Here is a 19,191-nt window from a genome sequence, read left to right on the forward strand (position 1 = left end):
TCCTCCTCTAGAGAAGCCCCCCTATCCGTACATACCCCATTTTCCCGGAAATTCGGTTTTTTTACCCCTCCGCCAAAGTAATCGGAATCGTGCCCACAATACTGTAGAAGAAGAACTTACTATTCTCATTCATACCAATTATGAATGCTTATTCTAAAAAAGGAATTATAAATCATTAACTATACATATTAGGCGTGTTTTATTTGACCAGCAAATTAAGCTATTAGCTTATTTTGTATGGAAGACTTAGCCAACATAATTATGTTGGCTTGTCATAAGCTATCATAGCTTGTATATTGGGCTAGAGGCATTGCCAGTTAAAATGCTTTTTTCATTCACAATAGCTATGATTTTTCCCAAAAAAAGTAGTTGGCAATACCGACAGCCCTCATTTTGACGGATAAAAATGTAAACAAATGAAAAGTATAGAAATGGAAAATTTTATAAAAGATGCGGTAAGTAGGGATTTTAAATTAAAATTAAGGCAAATTAAATTTGTTTGTTTTCCAGTTGCTTGGTACATGTACATTGTAATTCAAATGTTGAAGAGTATAACGAAATATTCACCATCCTTGCTGGTTTAGTTGCTGAATCAAGTTCGTCATCGGAGGATTCAGAACAAGAGCAGATAGAGCATCGAAAATGCTCTAATTTTGTGGACACCATTGATAAATTTGAAGATGAGGATTTGAAATCTCACTTTCGTTTGAGCCGCAACATTTTAGATTACTTAATAGGTATGCTTTGTTTTTGTTATGAGACCTTTCTGTATGAGTATTTTTTGCAGGAAGATATGAAGAAAGTGAACAAACCCGTTTTGCTACGAAGGCCGGAAAAGCCAAAATTCCTGCTAAAACAATGATGTACATATATGTATGGTATTTAAGTAACACAATTACCTACAGACAACTAGCCGTATTGTTTGGTGTAACGAAGTCCACGGCATAGGCGATTGTTCGTCGGGTTGCGCTTGGGTTATCTCAATAGACCATGAGTTTGTTAAGTGGCCAACTGGAGATGCGTTGGAAGAAACAACTCGCAACTTTTTACAAAGGAAACAAATACCAGGTGTTATTGGTGCTATTGATTGTACCCATATAACAATTAATGCACCAATAAAAGACAAACATATATATTTTGATCGAAAACGTAATTATAGTGTTGTTCTAAAGGCCATTGTCGATGCTGATAAAAAATTTATTGATATTTATTGTGGTGAACCCGGATCATCAGCATTTTATAGAAAAGCGAAATGTAATATGGAACGTTTATTTCCAAATTCTACTTTTATTCTTGGGGACTCGGCATACCCTTGCAGAAATTACCTCATACCGGTGTTTAAAGAATATGGTTCGTTAACGCCTAATCAAATCAGCTTTAACAAAACACATTCCTCAGCAAGAATAGTTGTTGAAAATGCATTTGGAGCACTGAAAGGACGTTTCCGAAGGCTTCTTAAATTTACGGAGTACAGAAATTTATGTGCAATTTCGAATTTAGTTGCAAGTGCATGCATTATGCACAATATATGTATTATTACAAACGACGATACAATTATTGACCATCAAATTGAAAGTGCCGAACCGGACCCAGAAACTGCTAATGAGCTGACGAGAGAAGCAAGTGAAGATCGCCGGAATCAGTTGCTTACAATTTTAACACGAAGAAATTAATAAATTTTAATTTTTTTAATTTTAAAATACACTTTTAGAGCAACATTTTCCATTTTCAACCTCAAATAATAAAATTATTTATAATTTTACGACATATTTGTTTTATATAATCACGTACATATACGTATGCATTTGATCAAGATTTGAATGTAAAAAATGTTCATTTTATGATAAGCTTGATTATATATTTCCGTTAAATAAAACAATATATATTCGTTATGAAATCAAGTAGCTTTTCTAACTTTTATTCATAAAATAATGCTTTAAAATTTTTAATTTTTCTTCTTCTATTTTCATTTTTTTTGTTCAATTTCCATTAGAATATTTTGTTTTTCGGCCAAATCCTGGATTCGTTTTTCTATATTCGCGTAAAACTTCGCCTGCACTTCAGAACTTTTCCTTTTTTGTTCGATTTTTTGATCAAAATATCGGTCTTTAGCGCTTTTCCGATAACGCCGATTTGGAACAGGATTTGCTGCGTTCGGCTCCTGTGAATTCACAGCATTTGGTCTGCATATGCTACGGCTTAGTGCAGACCGGCTCTGCCTCGAAGTACTAGGCATATCGTCGAGCATTGTTTGAAAATCAGTTGAATCCTTTAACAACTCCTTACCTGTTTAAAAATATAAAAAAGCGAATGCAATATAAGCAATACATAATGAACATTAAATTTTAACTAACCACTAGACTCAACCAATGCCTCTTGAGGATCTGTCCCAATGTTTAAGGTGTGGTTGTTGGACACCAAGCAACTTTCGCCAAAAATTTCGTCCATCTCGCGCATATATGGTACTGTGCACGGAGAAGTGCCGGTCTGTTTCTCGTTGTCTTTCGCTGCTTTGTAGGCATTCAAAAGCGTTCGCATTTTTGAAACAAGGGCAGCCGCATTAATTGTTGTATTCTGTGGAAACAAATGTAATACATTTTTACAAAATAACTTTAAAATATTCTTACTGTAAAGCCGTGATATATCATGCAGAGATAATGAGATCTACAACTCCTCTCTCACTGGAAGTGAGACAACAATTGCTAAACGTCAAAACCACCTAAATTTTGACAGTTGACTGGATTGGCCGGTGGTGGCACGTAATGTGGCAGGAGTGAGTCGTCGTACGGATCGACATTTCCCTTTTGGTTTGGGTTTTTGGGGTTTGGGTTGGGGTTTGGAGATGCTCGGTTAGAAATATAAGTTTTCCACGCATGTGGTGTTTTTTCTAACCAGGCTAGAACTATCTCGGAATCGGACCATAAATATAATCTGTATTTCGCCATTTTTAAGTGGGTCTGCACCATTGAAGCTAGCTTTGCTAGTAGCAGAGCGCCACAGAGTTCAAGTCGTGGAAGACTTAGCGTTTTTAGAGGCGCAACTTTTGCTTTTGCTGCTAATAAGTGGCTTGTAGTTGCGACATCGGTTTGTGTACGCATATATATAGCGGCACAATATGCCTTTTCAGAGGCGTCGCAGAAGCCGTGTAGTTCCACGTTGTATTCGGGGAAATAGTTTACCCACCGTGGAATTTGTATCTTTGAGATGTCGTTCAAGTTATTAGCGAACTGGGACCATTTTTCTAACCGAATAGGTTTCACTTGTTCGTCCCAGTCGGCTCCGTCTAGTCATAATTCTTGGATCAAGATTTTCGCTTGTATCATAATTGGCGAAAGCCATCCTGCGGGGTCAAAAAGTTTTGCCACCGAGGAGAGAATTTGGCGTTTTGTAATGGCGGATAATGCGGATATGGACTCAGTCGTGTATGAAAACTGGTCCGTTATCGCATTCCATCGGATGCCTAGTGTTTTTGTTGCACTTTCCTTTTCAAATATAAGGAAATTAGTATCCAACAAATGGTCTTTAGGAATATTTTTTAAAATATTTGGGTGATTGGCAGTAATCTTTTTTAAAGGAAACCCTGCGGTATTGAGGGCATTTATTACCTGTGATAAGGTCTCGTATGCTTGTGGAAGACTGTGGCTTCCAGACAGGATATCGTCTACATACGTTTGCGTTTTTAAGACTTGTATTGCCAGTGGAAATTCTGGCTTTGTGTCTTCTGCCAGTTCGTGTAGTGTACGAATGGCTAGATATGGGGCACAGTTTATGCCAAAAGTAACTGTTTTCAATTTAAAATCGCGTAGTGGACTATTGGCAGAGTTTCGGAAAATAATCCGCTGAAAATCTTGATCATCTTTATGAACCAGTATTTGTCAATACATATTTTCGACATCCCCATTGAATACGTATTTGTATATACGCCAGTTCAATATGAGGAGCATTAAATCTGGTTGGAGTGTGGGTCCCGTAAATAGAATATCATTTAGGGAATTACCTGAGCTCGTGGATCGTGATGCATTGAAGACCACTCGAACTTTTGTTTTTTTCTTCTCAGGCTTTACTTCTGCGTGATGTGGCAAGTAGAAAGAGTAACATTTGCCTCTTATGATTTTTTCACATGGGCTTATTTCCTCCATGTGATCTAAATGAAGGTATTCTTCCACGACACCATCATAAACTTGTTTAAGCTCACCTTTTCTAAGTAGATTTTTTTCCATACTTAGAAACTGCTGTATTGCAAAGGTGCGAGAGTGACCTAAGGCGAGTGTGTCTGGAAATTGTTGTTTTATTGGTAGTCGTACGACATACCGACCATTATCTGATCGAGTAGTTGTGGCTTTGTAAAAGTCTTCACAATACTGATCTTCAGGTGTTGTAATTGGAATGGGGGGGAGTTCTTCTACCTCCCAAAATCTTCTCAATTGTGAATTGAGGTAGTCGTTTGAGATTTCCTCAACTTGAGTTGTCATGGCTGTGACTGGTTCCGCAACTAGTCCACATAGGACCCATCCGAAAATGGTATTTTGCGCCAGTAGTGTTTTCGAAATTTTTTCAACACCTTCTAATATGATTTGCGGTATAAGGTCGCTGCCTATCATGATGTCTATCTGAGCTGGCGTGTTGCAATTGGGATCTGCCAGAGTCAGGTGTGAAATTTTATCCCAATGCTTGCTATTTATTTGATAGCTTGGTAGCATGTTAGTTAGTTGCGGTAAGACAATAGCATTTGCTTCAATGCGCTTATCCGCTTTGGGGGAAATTAGTAATGGGGCAGATTTTACTTGAGTTTTGTACTACTCGTCCGCCAATTCCCGTAATTTCATAGTTGGCATGTTTTGTTGGCAGTTTTAGCCTATTTTGTGCCCTAGACGCTATGAACGATCGTTGCGATCCTTGGTCTATTAGGGCTCTTAGTTTGAACAGTTCTCCTCGATGTTCGATGGAGACAACTGCTGTGGGTAGTAGTACTCTACTATGATTTTCGCTGTGTAGCGTTTGAGTTTTTAGTGCCTTTGAACAACATGGTGTCTCTTGGCAATTTTCTTGAGGTTTTGTTTCGGGAGCTGCTTTTGCAACTAAACCCGTGGCTTTTTTTGAAAAAGCGCTGCTATGAGATATGTTGGGAAAGTTATTGAGATGTAACATAGAGTGATGCCTTTTGTGGCAATATACGCAATTAAATTTGCTTTCGCAAGTATTAAGATTGTGTGAGTGGGACAAGCAGTTTGTACAGAGTTTTTTTGACCTGACAAAGTTGTTCCTTTCAGTGACATTCATTTTTTTAAATTTCTTGCAAGCTTTTAACTTATGCCCTCCAGAACATAGTTCGCATGACGTGAATTTATTTTGTTCAGATGTGAACAATTGAAAAACCTTCTGTTTAAATTATTGTTGCTTCCGGCTTGGGGTCTATTGAAGCTTCGATTTAAGTCTTGTTGAACGTTTTTAGTTCTGACTTCTTTTTTGTCTGCGCTTTCCGCAATTTCGTATTGGGTAGTTAAGAAATCTTTCATCTGCTGCCACGTTGGGCATTTTCTTCTTGATGAGAGCGATTGCTCCCACAAAAGTAATGATTTTTCTGGTAATCCCAATTGTGAGTGGGAGTATTTTGTGTCGATAGAACCGACAAACAATTTGAAACAGTGGATTCTAGTTTCATGAATTCTTCACTGGTTTCTCTTTCAATTTTAGGCAAGTTCATAAGTATCGTTACTTGCTTGTCAACTAATATTCTCTCATTTTCGTATCTTTGTCTTAAAGCTTCCCAAGCCAAATTGAAATTATCGTCATTCAATGCGAACTGCTTGACTAACACGTCTGCTTGACCTTTAGTTTTGTATCGGAGATGATACAATTTTTGCGCTTGTGATAATTTTGGATGGTTTATGTACACGGCTGTAAACATGTCCCGGAAGGACAGCCATTGTTCATAACCTCCATGAAATATTTCCGTATCACACGCTGACACTTTGAGATGAATGCCTGAAGTTGTCTCTTGGATTTGCAATTGTGGTAACTCTACTCTACTGTGGGGAGTAGGTGCAATTGCCTTCATAAACTTTAATTGATCTGATATCATTGCTTTTGTGTCTTCATAGCGGTCTAAGCAATTTTCGTATTTGGCGTAAGCCGAAGATTTGAAATTTTCAGGTAGATCTGAATCATCAGTTTCTACTATTGCGTCGTATGCCGCTTGGAGGCGTGTCCAAAAATTGTCAATAGATTCATTTTACCGATTCAGAGTTGTCCTGAATCGGTGAAGATGCAAATCGAGTGCAGTATTTAATTAAGCTGTCACTCTCGGAAATGAATTTAATATACGAAATGTCTTTCCCTCTTTTTTGCTTTGTAGCACCTTGCTTTGAGCGTGTAGCTTCAGCAGGTGTACATGGGCTTTTATCGTCATTAGTCATTTTCGGAATTCTTAAGAATTCTGCTTTAGAGTCTTTTGAGTCAGTGCTCATTCAGAAAATTTTAATTAATAAAATATATATATATATGAAAAATAAGTCACAAAGCACCCCACGCTTTTCTCACAATAATGCAGGAATTTTTCCTTCATTATTATTGTTAGTTTATACAAAGAATTGTTTTTCACTTTTTAGTTTGATATGCTTTAAAAGCGTGTTTTTTAGTTTTTTTAAACAATATTTATTTTTAATTTTTTAGTTTTTCTTCTATGAGATTTGCCAATATTGTGAAATATAAACGAATATAACTTAAATCGTTTTCTCCGCCATTAGATTCGGTGACAATTTTTAAAAAGCTCACATCGACGTGACAGCCAAAGTTAAAAAAAGGAGTTTTCTACTACAGTTGCTTCTCGGAGGCATTTTGAAAACTAGTATCTGAATTTTTTTTTACTACAAAAATTTTATTATAAGTATTAATTTTTTTATTACCTAAAAGTCACATGTTTTGCATTATTAATTTGATATTATTTCTTCTGGTGCGCGGTTATACTTATATATGTACATACATATGTAAGTATATGTATCTATTTAAAGTATACTTTCTTTAAGGATATACATATGTATATTTCAGTATATACATATGCTACTCAAATGTCGCCAAAACTAGTTTTATATAGATGTTGCATATTTTTGGTGAGCTGCTTAAACTTACTGTCGCCTTCCTACAGTGTCTCTCAAATATTCTACGTTTCAGTACCACTTAAAAAAGTTACATACATACATACATACAAGTGAAGCTAATAAAAGCGTATTAAAAATAAGAGCTTTTATTTCCGCAAAAAAATATAATAATGCGTTTATCGCTTGTATTTATCTCGTTTGTCGAATTTTTTTTATTTTTGGATTTATTCGTATGCCCTTGTATCAGTGCGCACTGAAACTGGGTCAATATCCTTTGTACATACTTGTGGATTTTATGTGCATATAGTATGCGTTAAATAAAATATGTGCAATTATGCTTGTTCTTGTGTGACAAGGAACAAGATAAATGCTAGGAATCGCCAAAATTGGACTTTCAATATATGTGTGTATGTATGTATGTACAAAGGTAAGTAAATAGTTTGCAATATTTAATTTCTCAACCAATGCTCTTTGATTTTCCGCACCAAAATATATTTTCCCAATATCTCTTGATTAATTGTATCCTATTTTTATAGGTATACGCATGCGAGAATATAAGGCAATATCGAAATATTTCGCGGTTGTGTACTCGCGTTCAGAAATATGCGCAAAAGCGCTAATGTATAATATATGTATACATATGTATATATAGTATATATGTATATGTATCAATTTCAGTTATATAATGTATATAATCCCCTTGAGGATATGTATATATGTATGTTTGTACTTATTCCCTTTTATGCTGTATTCTTCTTGCGATTTTGCTTACTTTTTGGAAGCAATTCCTCTCACAGCTTAATAAGCTGAAGAGGTATTGTTCGTATAATTGGCAAGTGTCCCTCTCACAGTTAATGAACTGGAGCGGTATTGCCAGAACAATTTGAAAATAAATTGAAAGTATTGAATTTTTTCTCTGTGGGAATTGTGTGTATTGTATACACGAAGGTAAGTTTAAAAGCAAGAAATAATTATTTGTTTAGTGAAATATCTTTAAATATATATATATATATATATATACTGTGGATACATATATATTATGTACCGTATTGGATTCTACCGGTACTTAAATTTGCCGCCGATTTAGAATTTTTACAAACCGTTTTTATAAAACGGGTTTAATTTCTTTCGGTTCTTTTATATTGACCGTTTGTGTAACGCTACATACATATATACATATAATAAATGAAATCAAAAGTGGAATTGATGCACTCACTCTGATTTTCCTCAAGGAGTCTGGGTTCAGAAATTTGGTGAAAAAGTGGTGTGTAGGTGGGATTTCCTTCTTACGCCGGTGTTCCGCTTTCTTGTATATGTTAGTTTACCAAGCAGCTTGTGACATCCAGAAGGAAGCGTCGGAGACCCTGTGAAGATTTGCTTCGGTGCAGCCGACGTTAACGTTTTCTCTTGTTTTATTTGTATTTAGGGTGTTTTTTTTTATTTATTAGCTTTGAGTTCGCGCCCGTATTTATTGTATTTAGTGTTGGTTTGCACGCACTTTTACCTATTGTTAGTGGTTTTTTCTTTTTTTTTGTTTTTTTTTTCTGTTTTTATTTAATGTTGATTTGTGCACATAAAAATTTGTTTTTGTTGTATAACAGGTATATTAACACCAATTTCACTGAACTATTCTCCTGTGGCGGTTTTTTTTTTGTTTTTTAACGTTTCACCATGTAAATTTCACTTTCGTATGTAAAACTTTTTGTTGTTGTTTTACATATATATGCATATATATACATATGTATATATATATATTTTACCGTTTCACCAAAGTGCCGTTCGTTTTGTCTCGAAGGACCATAGAATATTCATAACCTCACTTTTTTTTAATGCTTTGTAAAATGAGTATCGGTTGAGAATTCCGACTCAGGATGAAAAGATGTTGAAACTAGAGGATGGCACACACGCCGTTCAAAGATGCTCGCACACGCGTAACTCTGACTCAGGATGAAAAAATGTTGAAACTGGAGGATGGCACAAACGCCGTTCAAAGATGCTCGCACACGCGTAACTCTGACTCAGGATGAAAAAATGTTGAAACTGGAGGATGGCACAAACGGCGTTCAAAAATGTAATTTGTAAAATAAGTATCGGCTGAGAATTCCGACTCAGGATGAAAAGATGTTGAAACTGGAGGATGGCACACACGCCGTTCAAAGATGCTCGCACACGCGTAACTCCGACTTAATAAGAAAAATGTTGAAAAACTGGAGGATGGTAAAACCGCTGTTCAAAATAGATCGCACACGCGTACTTTCGACTTGATATGAAAAAAGGTTGAAAAATTGAAAGATGATAAAAACGTTATTCAAAATGGTTCGCACACGCGTACTTGTTGCTGCGGAGAACGAAAGCGAAGTGAGTTGCAGTTGTCCTTTTGGTCCCCTTTTCTTTTCGTTTGTGTGTGGAATCAGCTGGTGTGATGTGGTTGGTTGGTGTGTAGTGTGGAATGTAAGTTTTGATGGTTTGTGACGAGGGTATGATGTGGTGAAGTTGAGTTGATGTGGTGTGATCGTGTGGCGTGTGTGTGAATGCCCGGGGGAGGATGCTCATTTGTACAGAGTCAAAAGAATATATTTTGAGCTGCACCGAAATGTGTACTCTTTATTTATACTCTTAGGACTAACTTATTACATGGTTCTTACTGCTATTTATTCTAACTAGTATGTTTACTTATTACTAGTTCAAAGTTTGTTTACAGATTATATTAGGGGTATTCAGACCGAAGCCTGTTAATTTGGTAATTCGTTAGTTGATACTTCGTTAAAAGGCTTAACTGTGAACATACTTTTTGCTCTACCTTGGTAGTATGGTAAATTTTATTGCGAAACAGCTGATTCAATTTTATTAAAGAGTTAAAATGCCTCAACAAAGTGCAAAATCAAAAATTTTCAATAATTTAATTGAAAATTATGTGGATCAGATCAAATTTATTACTGGTAAGTACTTTAAATTGATGTACAGAGGAGCATGGAACTAACTTTCAAATTATTTCAAGACATATTTAGTGAAGATGAAGATTTGGTAGAGGATACCATTGACGAGGTGTATGAGGATTTGCTCATTACACTAAACTGTCGTAGAGGTATAGAAAATATTGTTCCAAAGTCAATTCACTGGTGCGATGATATTTTAACCACAATGGATGACAATCGGTTCCGTCAAATGCTGCGTGTAGACCGAACTCAATTTACTCACTTATTGACCCTCATATCAAGTGACGAAGTTTTTAAAAAATGTAGTGGCAAGCAATTCCCGATTGATATACAGCTAGCTGTCGTTCTGTATAGATTGGGCTCTTCTGGAGAAAGTGCATCGATACGAAAAATTGCGTCAACTTTTGGGATTGGTGACGGAGGAACGTTAACAAATATTACTCGCAGAGTATTCAAGGCATTTTTAAAACAACTCCATTTATATATATATTGGCCAGATAATACTGAGCGCTCTTTAATAGTACGAGAAACGTTCAACGAACTACCATTTTGTGTAGGTTACGTGGATGGCACTGAAATAAAACTCGCCGAATCCCCAATAAAAAATCATGAAGCGTTCTTTTCCAGAAATCATATATATGCAATTAAAGCTCAAATGGTTTGCGACTACAAGCTCAAAATTCGCGATGTTGTCGTTGGCTACAGTGGCTCTACTCACGATGCAAAAATATTTAAAAACTGTTCACTAAACAAATATCAGCCAAGATTTTTTTCAGGACAGGAGTGGATTGCTGGAGACTCTGCTTACCCCCTCAGTAACATTATTATAACGCCCTACAGAAGCAACTCTCAACAATTTGAACTACTTAAAAGAAAAAAATTCAACAAACAGCATAGCAAATACCGTGTAAGAATTGAACACTGTTTCGGCTTATTAAAAGAGCGATTTTGCAGTTTAAAAGAGCTCAGGATTCGAATTCGAAATAAAAGTAGTCAAAAATACTGTAACGAATGGATACTAGTATGCTGCATTCTTCACAATATACTACTTGATAACAGTGAAAATAAGAATTTCAATGAGAGTACAAATGAAGACATTTATGAAGAAGAAGTGGAAGAAACGACCTCAAGTAGCTTTGAATTAAAAAGACAATCGTTATATCATCTTATGTTTCCAAATGCTGTTTTATTAAATTAAAAATTATGATCACATCAAAAATTCATTTTTCATTTTTACATATAAAAAGTTGTTGCATATAAAAAGTTGTACTTCAAGTTATCACATTTAGATATATTTGTACATTCTTAAGAATTATTTTACAAAACATACATATAAAATCGTTACATATTATATTTACACTTTTGTTCAATCATCGCCAGTCTTTCTTTTTGCTCTAACTCCAATTTTTTTATTTCAAAATCTTTATTTATCTTTTCTCTGTCCAATTCTAGCTTTAACTTTTCCAAATTTAACTTTTCTTTTTCAATTTCTATTCGTTGCTCAAAAAACTGTTCTCCTTTCTTTTGTATATCTTTAAGTTCACTAAGAATATTTTTTGGAGCACGTTTTTTCACTTTTTCGAGGAACGACGGAGTGGTAGGAAGATCTGTTGCTACCTCTGCTCCTACTGTTGTCTGTTCTGCATTGTCGTTAAGTGAACCCGATGGTTCCGCAGATGATTGTGATGATGCTGGAATTTCCACTACCTCTACAAGGTCTGCAAAATCGCTGCAGTATTGTGACACTTCAGGGTTGTACGTCTCTACAACACAATTGGCTTCGGATTTACTCCCAAATAGAACCGAAAACCGTTCATAATTCGGACAAATTTGTGAAAGTTTTGCTGAAAGAACGGAGAATTATTAAAAACCCAAAAAAGTTTCACTTAACATTAAAGCCGCATTTACCTTTTATTGAGGAAACATCATCGCCAACGTCTATTCCAGCACCAGTCGATTTGCGCCACTCCTCAGCTTTGTTATACATCTGCTTCCAGTACCGGACCTTGCAGCGCAACATGTCCGTAGTCGCATCAATATTTGTTATTTCAACTAATTTTTTATAGTACAACTGGGCGTTTGGTTTCTATAAAAAATGTATTAAAGTGTTTAGTTAAAGCTAATTGTATAATATAAAGAACTACCTCAATTTCCATATTTTCTAGTAAATATTCTAGAATTAAATCGTTTTCCTCCTCACTCCATTTTTTTTTTTGAGGCTTTGCCCTCTTACGTATCTTCTTTTGAGGTTCCACTGAAAAAAAGTATTTAATGAAATAAAAAGCAACTATTTGTTAAAGATATACTTACTTTTGCAAAATTTTTTCAAACACCACCAAATTAATTTTCCCTTTAAAAATAAGCAACGGACGCCAGACTTATTTTTCCGTTGAAAATGAATAAAGTAACGAACAACAAACAAACAGCTGATGTGATATTACCGAGTAACGAAACAATTATCAAGCTTGCCAGCTGGATAGTTCGTTACTCGGTAAAACGATAGTCTGTTAATTTTACAAAAACAAAATACATGTAAAAACTACCGAACTAACGACTAACGAATTAACAAGGCTGGTCTGAATACCCCTATTATTTGTTTAGGTTTGTTTACATATCGCACTTGTTAAGTTAAAGTGTAACAACTCAAAATTTCCAGATTTTAGTTTTTTGCAAGAAAATAATGTGCAGTGGTCATCTCTACCCACTGTAAAAATCGTTCAGTGATTTGCCTAGTTTTTCGTTAAAAAAACCGTTATGACTCTCTCTTTGTTTTCAGAATGACTCCTTTCGACTCAACTAGAGAGTGACATTTTTAGTTGTCTCCAAGTGTTTTATCAAATTGGTTCGTTAGTGTATCACATAAAGTGTAACATTTTGAATTGTGCCTATTTACAATATATAACGGTTTGTTTAATAACACGTGTTATTTCGGTTTATCACTGTTTAGTTTCATTAGGTAAGTTTATTCTACTGTGTTATATCGTATTGTTTCCATTATGATGATAAATTCGTTACTGTGGTCATATTGATAAAATAAAGTTTAAATAAATAATGTTTACTTAGTGTGTGCTTACATTGGGTAGTTATAAATGCCACAATGTAAAAGATGAGTTAGAAAACAAACATGATTGTTTGTTTGATTCATTGCACAAAATTACTATCATGAAATCAAAACTATATAAATTTAATCCTCGCAGGTTATTTTATGAAATACTTAATATTTGTTGTTGCTGTTTCAATGACATGACGTGCCTAAACTTAGAACACTATGCCACTTTAATGGCTTCAAATGAAACAACAAATATAAGCGATGATAGTACTTCAGATCCATTTAGCGGCAGTTCAGAGAACAATTTTTATCCGTCTGAAGTTACTGCGAGTAGTTCTTCCGAAATTGAGTCACAGGAAACAGTTGTTAAAAAAAGATGTTTTAGATACAAATCCCAAAACAAAAAGCAGAACCTGCAAAAACGTTTAAGAAACACTGGACTCTCGTACACATCACAATCTTCTTCCAAAAAAATAATAAAAAAAAGAAAATTACAACCGCCGTGTGAGGAAAAGTGTCGCTTCCATTGCAAGGAGAAAATATCAGAATCCTCACGTACTGAAATCTTCAATAAATATTGGTCAACTGGTGACTTACAGAGGCAAAGGGAGTTTATAGCTAGCCACATAAAACCAATTAAACCCAAGTACAGGTACTCCTGCACTGAAAATCTTCGCAGATTAAATAACGCCTTTTTCTTGGAAATAGACTCAACGCAAATTAGAGTATGCAAGACCTTTTTCAAAGCAACTCTTGATATTAATAACAGAGTTATAGATACAGTCATAAAAAAAAAAGGCGAACAAGGATTTGTAGAGATTGACCTTCGTGGGAAGCATAAGAACCACCCGACTGTAAGCACTGAAATTAAGAACAGTATAAGGGAATTTATTAATAATATACCAAAAGTCGAATCGCATTACTTACGCGCTCAAACAACACGCCAGTTCATTGAAAGCGGTAAAAGTATTGGAGATCTATACATGGACTATAAAGAATTGCGAGAATCTGATAATTTAACTCCTGGAAGTAGAACTATGTTTTACATGATATTCAAACAAGATTTTAATATTTCATTTTTTAAGCCAAAAAAAGATCAATGTGATCTTTGCCAATCGTTTTTAAATTCAGACGAAAATGAAAGAAATGATCTGAACGAAATTTACACTTTACATCTAGAAGAAAAGGAATTATGCAGAAAAGAAAAAGATCTGGACAAACAAAAATGCAATGTAGCTGTATACGATCTACAGGCAGTTCTTTCATTACCAAAAGGATTTTCCTCAAGCTTCTATTATAAAAGTAAAATAAATTGCTACAATTTTACAATCAGTGACCTTAAAGCGAAAGTTGTAGATTGCTTTTTTTGGGCCGAAACCGAAGGAAAGCGTGGTTCAAATGAAATAGGAACATGCGTACTTTTATATATTAAAAATCTTGTACAAAAGTCAGTTAATGTTCAAGATTTAGACTTAATATTCTACTCTGACAACTGCTGTGGACAACAAAAAAATAAATATATAGTTTCAATGTATTATTATGCGGTTCAGAAATACAATTTACGAAGCATTACACATAAATATTTAATTCAGGGCCACTCTCAAAATGAAGGAGATAATGTACATAGTGTAATAGAAAGACAAATAAAAAGACATTTAGGTAGCAAACCGATATATACACCAGATCAATATACTACGTTAATAGCAACCGCCAAAAAGACTGGTCAACCATACACAGTTCACGAATTATCGCATAATGAATTTTACGACTTGAAGTTACTACAAGAAGAATGGGGTCAAAATTTTTTTCGAAATGAGGCCAACCACAAAGTTAATTGGCATAACATTAAAGTTCTACGCGTGGATAAGGACAATATTGACTCTTTTTTATATAAAACGTCGTATAAGGACACAGAGTTTCTAAAAGTCAATGTACAAAAAAACAACTTAAAGTCTACTGAATATTGGAATAGCTACAAGTAAGTTGTATTTCATTACAAATAATAGACAAATATTATTGTTTAGCTTTATGCATGTCTTTTCTTTTATACCCTGGTAATTGTTATAATTTTTCATTTGATGATTAACCCTTTTTCGTTCTGAATACATAACTAATTTTTTGTCAATTTTTAATTATTTCAGCCTACGCTCTATTTATTTGGAAAATTTGCCTTTATCAGAAGTTAAAAAACGAGATATAGGAGACCTGGTCAAAAAAAACATTATTCCAAAGAGTTTTTATGAGACATACTATAAAAACTTAATAGACACTTAATTTAAGTTTAATTCATTGATAATTTTTTTTAATAAGCAATAAGTTTTGTTTCGAATTACTGACTATGAATAAATATTAATTATTTTTATTTAACATTAATAAATTGGCATTCCTGTATTTTATAAATCATATTTATCAATTCCAGTGAGAATTTTCAGTTAAACAGAGACAACTCAAAATAATACCACTATGTATATAAAAAAATTTCAGGAAAAGAGTAACAACTCAAAAATTCGTTATTTTCGTGCAAATACTAAACAAATAAAAATGAAACAACGGTTATATTATTTTTAATGATATTTTCGTGCAATTACATTGTTTTTTCTATCTATTCTATTATTAATATTTACGGAAACAGTTTTTCGTCTCTACTGAAAATGTTCAAATTTTGAGTTGTTACACTTTAACTTAACAAGTGCGATATATTGTTTGCTTAGATACATTTGCTTTGTTTTAAGATAACGTTGTTGTTCCAACTCAAGGTTGTTTTTATACATTCTATTTACTGAAACGAAAGATTGTTTTGTTGTTTGTTACTATTATAAGGAATACGTTCCTTAACTCGCGCATGCAGGAACTCACCCTTCCTCTCATTGTAGCACTTCAGGAATAGAAGGGTCTCGGCCTTCGTCCAAACATTTCTTTTGCTGTATATAAACGAAATAAATAATTATTTAGTTTGTGAAAAGTTCGTTAACATAATGCATTTTTAAGCGAAAATGTGAAATAAGCTTAATCCGTTTTATTTGTCCATGGTTTAGCTATTAGCTTATGATGGTCAAATAAAACATGCCTATTGCTATATGTTACGTATAATTCTAAAAATATTATAAATCAGTATTACAGAGTTTGCCTTTGATTTTGTATATAAAAGGAGAGAGTCACCACCGCTGATATTTCGGCAAGGTAAAAAAGGATTTTATTTCAATATGAGATGAAATAAACCCATTGAATGGTGAGTTTCAATAAAATAGTTGTTCAGATTGGAGGATAGAGTCACGTGTAGAAGTTCTCGCAAGTGAGGAAAGTTCTCTGATCGCCAATCACTTGGGAGTAGCTAGAAACGATACTTTTATATGACTCAAGCAGCTCACGACTTCCGGTCTTTGACCAAGTATCCTCTGGGTAGCCTAAGAACATCTGTTCGAAGGCGAGCTAAAGTGAGAAGGCGAAACATCCCCTACATAGGGTTGTGCGCTGGGTTTGGGACTCGCCTCGTAAAAACCCACCCCCAATGAAAATTAACAACCAGCCTCGGATGAGAGACCCCCCTTTTGATGACGACCATGGAAAACGAAATAAGGACTACGAATTGAGGGCATGCCGCTGCCCAGCTGGTTGATGTCCTCGTGAAAATAAAGGCTGACATCACCGCCGTCCAAGAAATGCGATGGACGGGACAAGGACAGAGACGAGTAGGTCCTTGTGGCATTTACTATAGTGGCCATATAAAGGAGCGCAAGTTTGGTGTTGGATTCGTGGTGGGGGAGGGACTCCGTCTCCGAGTACTATCATTCACTCCGGAGAATGAACGTCTAGCCACAATCCGCATCAAAACAAGGTTCTTCAACATATCGCTGATTTGCACCCACGCCCCGACGGAAGAGAAGGACGATGTGACCAAAAATGCCTTTTATGAGCGCTTGGAGCGCACTTATGAGAGCTGCCCCCGCCACAATGTCAAAATCGTTCTTGGCGACTTTAACGCCAGGGAGTGCAAACAAGGTATCTTTAGCACTACGGTCGATAATTTCAACATCCACGAGGAAACATCCCCAAATAGGTTGAGGCTGATCGACTTCGTCGGGGCCTGATATATCTGTAGTACTAGATTCCAGCATAAAAAGATTCATCAACCTACCTGGCTGTCTCCGGATCGAAAAACCATCAACCAGATCGACCATGTTCTGATAGACAGAAGTCACGTGTCCTATCCTCGACTCGGACCACTATTTTTTTGCAGCCAAGATTCGCACCCGCCTCTCTACAGCAAAAAACGCACGCCAACAAACACATGGAAGGTTCGACGTCGAGAAGCTTCAATCACAATAGACAGCCGAACGATTTTCTACTCGGCTTGCACTCCTGCTCTCTGAGAGCACTCGTCAACAACTCGGTATAAGGGAACTGTGGCACGGCATTTCAAACTCCTTACGTACAGCTGCAACCGAAACCATTGGTTTTCGGAAAGTGCAAAAGAACTGCTGGTACGACGAGGAGAGCCGTGTCGCAGCGGAGAGAAAACAGGCTGCCTACCTCGCAACGTTACGATCGACCACAACACGTGGGGATGGGATAGATACCGAGAGTTGAAGAGGGAAGCGAGACGCATTTGCAGACAGAAAAAGAAAGAGGCCGAAATGCGTGAGTACGAAGAGCTTGATAAGCTGGCCGACAGGGGTAATGCTCGAAAATTCTACAAAAAGATGCGGCGACTTTCAGAAGGTTTTAAGACCGGAACATACTCCTGTAGAACCCCCAAAGGTGATCTAGTCACCGATGCCCAGAGCATACTAAAATTATGGAAGGTACACTTCTCCAGCCTGCTGAATGGCAGTGAACGTACAACACCAGGAGAAGGCGAACCCGATTCCCAATCGATGACGATGGAGCAGACGTTCCATTGCCCGACCATGAAGAAGTTCGAATAGCAATTACCCGCCTGAAGAACAACAAAGTGGCGTTGGCCGATCGATTGCCGCCCGAGTTATTCAAACACGGCGGCGAAGAACTGATAAGGAGCATGCATCAGCTTCTTTGTAAAATATGGTCGGACAAAAGCATGCCCAACGGTTGGAATTTAAGTATGCTATGCCCAATCCATAAAAACGGAGACCCCACAATCTGCACCAACTACCGTAGGATTAGCCTCCTTAACATTGCGTATTGTGTGAGAGATTAAAGCCCACCGTCAACGAACTGATTGGACCTTATCAGTATGGCTTTAGACCTGGCAAATCAACAACCGACCAGATATTCACCATGCGTCAAATCTTGGAAAAGACCCGAAAAAGGAGAATCGACACACACCACCTATTCGTCGATTTCAAAGCTGCTTTCGACAGCATGAAAAGGAGCTGTCTTTATGCCGCGATGTCTGAATTTGGTATCCCCGCAAAACTAATACGGCTGTGTAAATTGATGTTGAGCGGCACCAAAAGCTCCATTAGGATCGGGAAGGACCTTTCCGAGCCGTTCGATACCAAACGAGGTTTCAGACAAGGCGACTCCCTATCGTGCGACTTCTTCAATCTGCTGTTGGAGAAAATAATTCGAGCTGCAGAACTTGATCGAGCAGGTACAATCATTCATAAGAGTGTACAGCTGCTGGCGTATGCCGATGATATTGATATCATCGGCCACCACCAACAATGTCAGCCTCGAAATCCCACGCAGGATAACTCTTGCCAACAGGTGCTACTTCGGACTGAGTAGGCAATTGAGAAGCAAGGTCCTCTCTCGACGAACAAAACCAAACTCCATAAGTCACTCATAATTCCCCTTCCTGCTATATGGTGCAGAGGCGTGGACGATGGCAACAACTAATGAGTCGACGTTGCGAGTTTTCGAGAGAAAGGTTCTGCGAAGGATTTATGGTCCTTTGCGCGTTGGCCACGGCAAATAATGCATTCGATGGAACAATATATGACGACATTGACATAGTTCAGCGAATTGAAAGACAGCGGCTACGCTGGCTAGGTCTTGTTGTCCGAATGGAAGAAAACACTCCAGACCTGAAGCATAGGAAGAGGAAGACCTCCACTCCGTTGGAATGACCAAGTGGAGAAGGATCTGACTACGCTTGGAATATCCAATTGGCGCCACCTAGTGAAGA

General features: G+C 36.4%; 3 protein-coding genes across 4 annotated transcripts; 1 reads left to right on the top strand and 2 right to left on the bottom strand.

The window, feature by feature from the left end:
- The first annotated feature begins 450 nt into the window (after positions 1-450).
- On the top strand, positions 451-1,699 carry LOC125779676 (uncharacterized). The gene is given in 4 exon segments (XM_049460950.1): positions 451-455; positions 511-737; positions 788-964; positions 967-1,699. Coding segments are annotated over 4 exon segments (1,116 nt in total). The 3' UTR covers positions 1,674-1,699.
- Positions 1,700-1,806: 107 nt separating this feature from the next.
- On the bottom strand, positions 1,807-3,724 carry LOC125779189 (uncharacterized). Its single transcript, XM_049459833.1, has 2 exons — positions 2,355-3,724; positions 1,807-2,286 (listed from the first exon to the last, which is right to left on the bottom strand). The coding sequence occupies exons 1-2, from the start codon at positions 2,536-2,538 to the stop codon at positions 1,967-1,969; spliced, it is 504 nt and encodes a 167-aa protein (XP_049315790.1). The 5' UTR covers positions 2,539-3,724; the 3' UTR covers positions 1,807-1,966.
- A 7,650-nt stretch (positions 3,725-11,374) lies between these two features.
- On the bottom strand, positions 11,375-16,016 carry LOC125779166 (uncharacterized). 2 transcript variants are annotated; one of them, XM_049459805.1, is made up of 4 exons: positions 12,344-16,015; positions 12,178-12,287; positions 11,942-12,119; positions 11,375-11,877 (listed from the first exon to the last, which is right to left on the bottom strand). In XM_049459805.1, coding segments are annotated over exons 1-4 (792 nt in total). In that variant the 5' UTR covers positions 12,345-16,015. The 2 variants fall into 2 exon arrangements, with proteins under 2 accessions (XP_049315762.1, XP_049315763.1); XM_049459806.1 differs by having other exon boundaries at positions 12,178-16,016.
- Between the last annotated feature and the right edge of the window lie 3,175 nt (positions 16,017-19,191).

Source organism: Bactrocera dorsalis, chromosome 6 (assembly GCF_023373825.1).
Source record: "Bactrocera dorsalis isolate Fly_Bdor chromosome 6, ASM2337382v1, whole genome shotgun sequence".
NCBI lineage: Eukaryota > Metazoa > Arthropoda > Insecta > Diptera > Tephritidae > Bactrocera > Bactrocera dorsalis.